The sequence below is a fragment of the Miniopterus schreibersii genome (assembly GCF_964146895.1).
Source record: "Miniopterus schreibersii genome assembly, chromosome: 1".
Lineage (NCBI taxonomy): Eukaryota > Metazoa > Chordata > Mammalia > Chiroptera > Miniopteridae > Miniopterus > Miniopterus schreibersii.
The window spans coordinates 136,842,451-136,850,543 of NC_138101.1; the positions used below are offsets into that span (position 1 = coordinate 136,842,451).

The 8,093-nt window shown below is 33.6% G+C and overlaps 1 protein-coding gene and 1 pseudogene across 2 annotated transcripts in view; one reads left to right on the top strand and one right to left on the bottom strand.

Moving 5' to 3' along the window:
* The window catches only part of KATNBL1 (katanin regulatory subunit B1 like 1), a 33,084-nt gene extending 27,038 nt beyond the window's left edge, over positions 1 to 6,046 (top strand). Inside the window, exons 5-10 of the mRNA XM_081132778.1 lie at positions 28 to 146; positions 824 to 874; positions 966 to 1,055; positions 1,391 to 1,480; positions 3,021 to 3,114; positions 4,587 to 6,046. Coding sequence (XP_080988904.1) covers positions 28 to 146; positions 824 to 874; positions 966 to 1,055; positions 1,391 to 1,480; positions 3,021 to 3,114; positions 4,587 to 4,619 — 477 coding nt within the window. The 3' untranslated portion in view covers positions 4,620 to 6,046. The remainder of the gene's footprint in view (positions 1 to 27; positions 147 to 823; positions 875 to 965; positions 1,056 to 1,390; positions 1,481 to 3,020; positions 3,115 to 4,586) is intronic.
* On the bottom strand, positions 1,785 to 2,511 carry LOC308555011 (small ribosomal subunit protein eS8 pseudogene; annotated as a pseudogene). Its single transcript has one exon. The product of its transcript is annotated as a small ribosomal subunit protein eS8 pseudogene (transcript).
* Positions 6,047 to 8,093: the final 2,047 nt, after the last annotated feature.

Consider the following 8,093-nt stretch of genomic DNA (forward strand, 5'->3'; position numbering starts at 1 on the left):
TTAAGAAATTAGATTATTGCCTTTTAGGTTTCTCAGGACCATGAAACAATGGCACAAGTTTTGTTCAGCAGGAATTTGAGATTGAATGTAGCTTTAACTTTCTGGAAAAAAAGAAGTATAAGTGAACTTGTAGCTTATTTGGTGAGGTAAGTGTGACCTTTTATGCTTTTTGTTCAATAAAAGTAATTTCCAATGTGTTACCTAGAAGTGTCTCTTTTTTGTTATTACTGGCTAAAGTTTTAAACCTCTGTATTTAGCTTCAATAGAGACAATATGGTTTAAATTACATTTATTACCAGTCTAAGAGCAACCAAAATACAGAAAACTGTTTTATCAGGCTGAATAAAGTTGTTACCTTTTCTAAGATTCTTATCTATAAAACTAAGAGATACGAGTATGGGAAAACTAAACCTTTAAGAGTCCCCTATGAGTGAAAATTTTAAACATTACTTTCTCAAATGTTACCTTAGTGAGGCCTTCCTTGGCCACCTTATTTAAAAGTACACATTTCTTTACTCTCTATCTTACCTGTTTTATTTTTCTCCATAGCACTTACTACCATCTACATGTTCTATATATTTTACTTGTTTATATGTTTGTTGTCTGTCTCTGCCTTCTCACACACATACACACACATGCTCACGCACATACTAGAATGCAAACCCTGTCTCTGTTTATTGCTGTACCCTCAGTATCTGGCTAATCATAGACACAGATTATTGGTCGAATGAGTGAATTTCTCAGAAGCAGTGTGAAGTTCATCATATGAAAATAATTGAGGAAATCAGCTCTCTAAGCAATGCTATTCTTTTTGTTCCCACAGGATAGAAGACCTTGGAGTGGTGGTGGATTGCCTTCCTGTGCTTACCAATAGGTAAAAAGAATATTTTTCAGAAAACAAATTAGTTTTAAAAAAGGAAAAATTATGACCTGTTCATATTTTTATAACTTAGTATTTATTTTAGTTTACAGGAAGAAAAGCAATATATCTCACTCGGCTGCTGTGTAGACTTGTTGCCTCTTGTAAAGTCACTACTTAAAAGCAAATTTGAAGAGTAAGTGCTAATCTGAATCTCAATTCATTTTCCTTTTTCAACATCCTTGATTTTGTGCCCCGTGAGTGCATTAGTAGTAGATTGAATTCCATGGGACATACGTGGTTACTCTTTTCAAGTTGGTTATATTCTAATTAGGAAAAGAATATGAAGTGACTAAAGACAATTACAAAAGCATCTATAAACAAGTTACATAAAATACAGTTTTATGAAATAAATGTTTAAAAGGAGGAAAGATCAATGTAATGTGTTTTTTTGAGTAGGGGGAGTATCATTTTTTTGTAAAGACTACCTAGATGAAAACACTTGAATTTTGTCACAAAATGTCATTTCAGATATATAATAGTTGGTTTAAACTGGCTTCAAGCAGTCATAAAAAGGTGGTGGTCAGAACTATCATCCAAAACAGAAATTATAAATGATGGGTGAGTATACCTTTAAAGATAACCTCATGCTCCTAAATTTTTTTCTCCCCCCCCCCCAGAAAAGCAGCTGGATTAAGCTAGGTGATAATTTTTTTTCATGATCATCAGTATATAATACTTACCCTTTTTGTTTCTAGGGAAATATTAAATTGGAATACTGTTCATATGAGAAAATTACACATAGAAGTTCAATTCCAGAGCCCAGTAACCCCCTGTACTACTTCTAGTAAAACTCTACTCTTCATTGTATTTTATTTTATTTTTTATTATTGATTTACTTATTTATTTTAGAATAAAAATCTTTGTTACATGAGGTAAGATAGGAAAAAAGGGGATTTATTTGCCTTTCCGAGCCTTGATTTTCCTCAGATAGAACTCCAGCTCCTTGCCCTCGAGCACATAGCCATCTGCTTGGCCACACTGGCCTGGTCTTGAAGTGATAGGTGCAAGAAGCTTGCCCTGTTAGTCTGGCTCCTCTGGAAGACTGCTGATTTTGGCATTCTTTTTCCTTTCATTATATTTCTTCTGAATTTTCTTTGATCGTTTTTTTGTTTAAAATCTCTTCCTCCTCAGGAGTCAGCTTGGCTCCCTTCGTGTGGCCCAGGGGCAGTGCCTAGTGGGACTGGTGCCTCTGTGGGTAGGGTGTGCTGTCAATGAGCATGACGCAGTTCTTTACTAGGGTCTTAGTGCGGACCAGTTTGTTGTTGGGTGCATCATAGACAACATCAGTAATCCTTGTTTTGCATGGACAACACTGAGCCCCAGGAGAAGTTGCCCACGTCCAGCCTCAAGGCTCAGTACTTCTTGTTGCCTCCCCACACGTGCACTGTGTGTATGCTCCAGGGTCTAATCTTAGTGTTGGCAGCAGGGTGTCCCAGCTCTTATTTTTGCTGCTTGTGATAGGGCTTTCTCTTGCCCCGTGTTGTAATGCTTGTGCCAGTGGTCCCGAGAGATGCCCATAGCTCTGCACTGGCTTCCTACTCTTCATCTTAGAAGGAAAAAGCACAGCAGAGGTTGAACCATTATAATGAGTAAGGGAGAGAAAAGAGATGGCCTTTAGTGGAATAAGTAATGAGACACAGGAATGGAGGCATCCTGCAAGGTCCTTTGGCTACCTAGACATTAACTTCAGAACCCAATATGGACAGTTACAATTCTAAAAACTTTATTATAATCATCATAACTTGAGTATTCCCTTGATGTGAAAATATGTAGGTACTTTACCAAATGAGCCAGATTATCATGAAGCTACAAAAAATATCTCCCAATGGTTTCCTTAAAGTTTATATATAGTTTTCTTTTTAGACTCAAAATTTCCTGCTGCATACCCAAGAACAAGTTGTCTAAGTGCTTCATGCCTAGTTTTCTTACCTGCATTAACAAGTAACCTTTAATTTCTGTGATTGGCATGTACTATTTTAGAACTGCTTGACTTCAATTAGTATAATTTTCTCTGATAAGTACTTAACTGTTTTCATTAAATGTATTTACTACCAAAGTTCATATCATATTATATTTGCATTTTCCTTTTTCCTCCTAGAAATATTCAGATTTTAAAACAACAATTAAGTGGATTGTGGGAACAAGAAAACCATCTTACTTTGGTTCCAGGATATACTGGTAATATAGCTAAGGTAATCTATATTTAAGCGTAAAATTTAAGGTTAAAATCAATATTTAAGCTTAGTTAAAATTTAGAAATAATATGTGAGTATTATGCAGTTCGAAATGAACTCTCTAAAATCTTGAGGCAAAGTAATTCAGTAATACTCAGTAAGGTCTACAGTTAATTTCTTATTTGCAAATGCTTATGGTCTTCTGGATATGAATGTGACTTTGACAGGGAACGCAAGAATTACAGATAAGACAGAATGTGTTTGATATACAGCCACAGAAATAATGTGCTAGAGGTTATTTAATGACCTAGTTCCAATCAAAGAAAAATATTTGAAAAAGCTAAAAATCCAGGTAAAGAAGGCATCCGAAGAGTAGGTGAGGAATACAATTAAATGGTTTGGGGGATAGTATATTTTATTTGACTTTGGCTAATATCATGCTCTTTGGGAAAGTAAACTGTTCATATCACAGTATGAATTGATTTGCTTGTCTCTTAAAGGAAAAGGTACATTGGACTTTAGTATTTAAACTCCAGAAAACATTGGCATATAAAATACATATAATTTCAGAAAAAAGCCATTGTTAAATCTATTCACCTTTTTACTGAGCATATTGCTATCATAAATGAGCATTAGCCAGAAATATAAAAGCGTTCTTTAATTTAAAAATATATAATATACTAAATAAGACGATTTACGTTATAGACTTGTAAAAATCTTCTTGGATACTTCAAGAAATGAAGCAAGATGATTTACAAATGTGTGTTACCACTGTGTATAATTTTACTTTGTAGAATTTTTAATGATTAAAATCTTATAAGCAGAAATCAGTTTCCCAGTAGTATTTTCCTGTTGTTCTTTTGATATTGGGGGAAAAATGAAGTGTAAAAGCTGAAAAAAAGTGGAATACTTTTAGAACATACATAATATATCACATTGTTCTGGAGGGATCTTATATTCTTGGTAATAGAACTGAAAAATTATTGTTTTCTTAGAAATTTGCTTTTCATTGTAATTTTTTATAAAGGGAGAAGCTTTATTGTGAACATGAGGTTAAGATAAAGACAATATTGAGTGATTAAAAGTTCTCTGAAGTTGCTTAAGCTATGATAAAAACCTCCTTTACAATATTAAAACCTCAATTATAGTTTTCTTGAAGGTAGAAATCAGAAACATAGGCTGTCATCAAACTGAGGGAATTGCTGTGAATGATTTAATGAACCTGCCTAGCTATAAAGGCAGAGTTGCTTGATCACAGGAACCAAACCATTTACTCAGCACTTAGCAAACATTTATTGAGCATGTGCTGTGTGCCAGGCCCTGTGCTAACCAAATGCAGATTAAGAAGTTGAGTAAGACACAGTTTTTACCCTCAAAAGTTTACAAAGGGAAACTAAAGCAAATCAAGTGACAAAAAGGGAGAAGAAAGGGGTTGAGTATATGTGTATTTCATGTATAGCTAATGGAATGCTTTTGTTTTATTCTCTAAGGATGTAGATGCTTATTTATTACAGTTGCATTGAAAGACTTCATCTACTAAAGAGCATTTGGTTGTTCAAAGCATCCCTGGACTCTGTGATTTCTGAATAAGTCTCATTGGAGAACTGTGAACTGTGGAAGAAATCAGAACCTTTTTTTTTTTTTAAAGCCACATAATAAAACCACTAACAAAACGCTAACGATCTACTTCACATTGAAGTGGAAAATTATCCGAAAGGAGCAGCTTCAACTTGAGTGAGGTGAAAGCGCACCATGAAGAAGATTGTTCACCTTTGCTGCACTTGGGATTTATATGGTTATTTGGCAACATTGTTTAAGAACTACTGGATCTTAATGCAGTCCTGCATAAGAATATACTTTATACTTTGTGAAAAATAAGACAGAACTTATTACTAGGAACCGCAAAGACCAATCATCATTACTTTTTTTAAGATTGTGTTTTATAAGAATACACTCAAATGTGTGCAGCTATTTTCTTATGTTAAAAAGACTTTGAAAGTTTAAGACATCATAGCAAATAATACTAAAAGTTGTTTTTCCACACTGAGATACTCTGTATACAAAATGCCTTAATTATTAATAAGCCAATGTGTATAATACCAATATCTGTTTTTAAAAAATTAAAACCAACCATGCTTCTGGCATGAAAATTATGGAATTAAATCAGGGGTTTCCATTCATGTAGAAGGTTGTCGTCAAAACTTATTCCACACCATCTTTAAAACTTGAGAATATTTTTGATATTTCTGAATTTTTTTGGCCAGAATTGTCATGTCATGTACGTATGTATTATTCCTATATAAAAGAGGTGAATATGTATTTGTATGAGTGCTTGTCTGGAAGTGTTCAGAGAATTGGCTAATTTATATTCACTTTCTATTGTATATAGACTTCTAATATTTCAGTTCTGTATCATTTAAGCTTCATTTGAGTAAATTTACTAAATATTCCCATTTTTTGATTTTTAAAAATCTGGTTTTGTATGAATTCTAATTCTTTTTCACTACATTATAATTTAAAGAATTACCTACAATGCTTTAGAAATGTTTACAGTTAGTGCTGATCTTGTATTTTAAATTCCAGTTCCAACACTACATATTACTACCTCCTCCAATGGTTGGTGTGAAATGCCAGCAGACTGTATGAGGTCTTTTTCTTTTTAATACTACCTTTGGTGTCAATGAACCCACTTGTGGAATGTCATCACAGCTGTATATCTTAGCCTGTCTTGAGAGTGAGTGGGAATTAAATACCACTATTGGTTTGTACATCATCTCATCTTTAATGAGCCCGAAAGGCATCTGAGCAAAGATTTTAATATCAAATTTCTATGCAGTAATCTTTCAAGCACTTGAATGTAAGTCTAGCATTTACCCAAGTTGCAACTACTGATGTGAATCATAAACAAGCATCTTTCTTGCTTTAAAAATATTAAAAATGTTATCTTTTACTGATTTCTCCTTTTGTGTAGCTATATTTCATATAGCTATATATTCTTCACAGTGAACATCACTTGTAGTAATTGGCTATTTTCTTAAATCTTTAGATTAGGATAATTTCAGATTACTGCACTTCTGTGATTTGAGAGTTGAGTCATTTAAGAAGTTGTTTTTAGGAGGTGGGAATTTGAATCGGAAACCTACGTCATCTCTGTGAAACCTTAAGATGATGAAATATAACCTTCCTTTGTTCCTATTCCTTTAGTTATCACTTTATCTAACAGTTTGAACCAGTTAACTCAGAGTGTGGTGCTACTGAGGCTAAGGACAGGAGCTCGATCCTTTTACAAGTTCATTCACTTTACACACATACACAGAACTATTCATGGCTAGAGACTGCACCTTTTCTTAAGTATCCATCTCACAAATTCAGCTTTTGGTCACAAGGAAGATGGTGTATATAGCTTAGCATAAACCCTTCACCTCAAATAGAAAGGTAACTCAAATAATTGGTTTATGTAATACCATAGACTTTTAATCTAATATTTAAAACAATATTATATTAAAAATAATATATCTAAAATGCTGTGTCACTATAATTTTCTGTGGGTAAGATCATTAACTAAACAGTACCTTCTAAAAATTAAACTCCAGTAAATCAAACCATTAAAAATTAAGTACAAATGCAAATGAAACATAATAAGAAAATTTACTATCCTTTTTAACAGGGTTGTCCTAACTTTGGGTTTGTTGAAGGAGAGTAGATATTCCATTTTATTTACTTGGAGCTAAATAAAGCAGCAGTCTTTAGCTCACAAAGATTATTCAATAGCACACACTTCTGATTCTTGGCCTTTGCAATTTGTCTTAGTACCTACCTCTCTCATTGACCCAGTAATGATTAGTATTACTTGATTTTAAGATTCTTGGATAAAAGATGTTAGATAAGTAAATATTACTGAACACTTCGCTATTAAGCTCTGAGCATGCTATATAATCAACACAGTGTTGATATCCAGAAAGAGCCAAAGAAAGTGTTTACAAAGTATTTTGGCTGTTGTATTGACCTAGATTAGGACAATTGCTGTCTGTCATTGCTCATTTGTTGCTGTGCTGCTAAGCAGAACTGAGGGACTGTCCAAGGTCTCTATGCCTTACTACCTCTTCTACCCTCTTAGGTTTTCTGTACTGAACTCTGCTAACTTTGCAAGTCTAAGGACAGGTAGTAGTTTATTGAGGTGATAGAGGGTTATAATCAAGTGATTTGTTTCTAACTAGGAATAAAAGTGAATGTCTTTTGTAATAAGTGATCATGATCAGGAAAAGAGTTAAAAGTTAGGAAGCAAGCATTATCAGATGGTTTTTAAAATTAATCCTTTGGCAGTAACTTTAAAGGTAATTGACACATTATTTTACATGAGTCCTGGGATGTGAGTATTTGGATACAAATATCTATATCCACTTTGGGGAATCTTAATGTTAGCACTGACACCTAAGGGCTCCTGAGGAATTAAATCTGTATCCACCCCCTAAACATAACCTAGTACATGTCATATCCTGACCTTAAAAATCGCTTTGTGGGTTCAAGGCTGTATTTCTTGCCTTTGACATAGTAATTTTCTCAAACTTAGAACATACCTACATTTGGGTAACTAATTTGAGTAACAATTATTACCTATTAAATACTGATAGTAGAAATAATATTTAAATGTTTATTTATGTAAATGAGTCAAAGAATCTGAAAAAGCGAAATTTAAGTTAATGTTTTGTTAGACATTCACAATCTCTTCTGATTTAAGAACAAGATGGTAATGTCAGTTGCCTTTGTTGATTTAAAGGAAAAAAAGTAGAATCATGAGCAGCTGACTTGCTGGAGTAACTCATTTGGATGCACTGCTTCTTTCAATACAGACTTTTATTTTCTGGATTACTCCAGGTGGGAAAAGTATTGCTGGACATTTGTTGGTAGGTATTTCCTCCTATATTATCCTTTCCCCCTCAATTTCCAGTTCTTCTAGCTGTGAAAATGGTTGTAAAACTTTATAACACACTATTCCC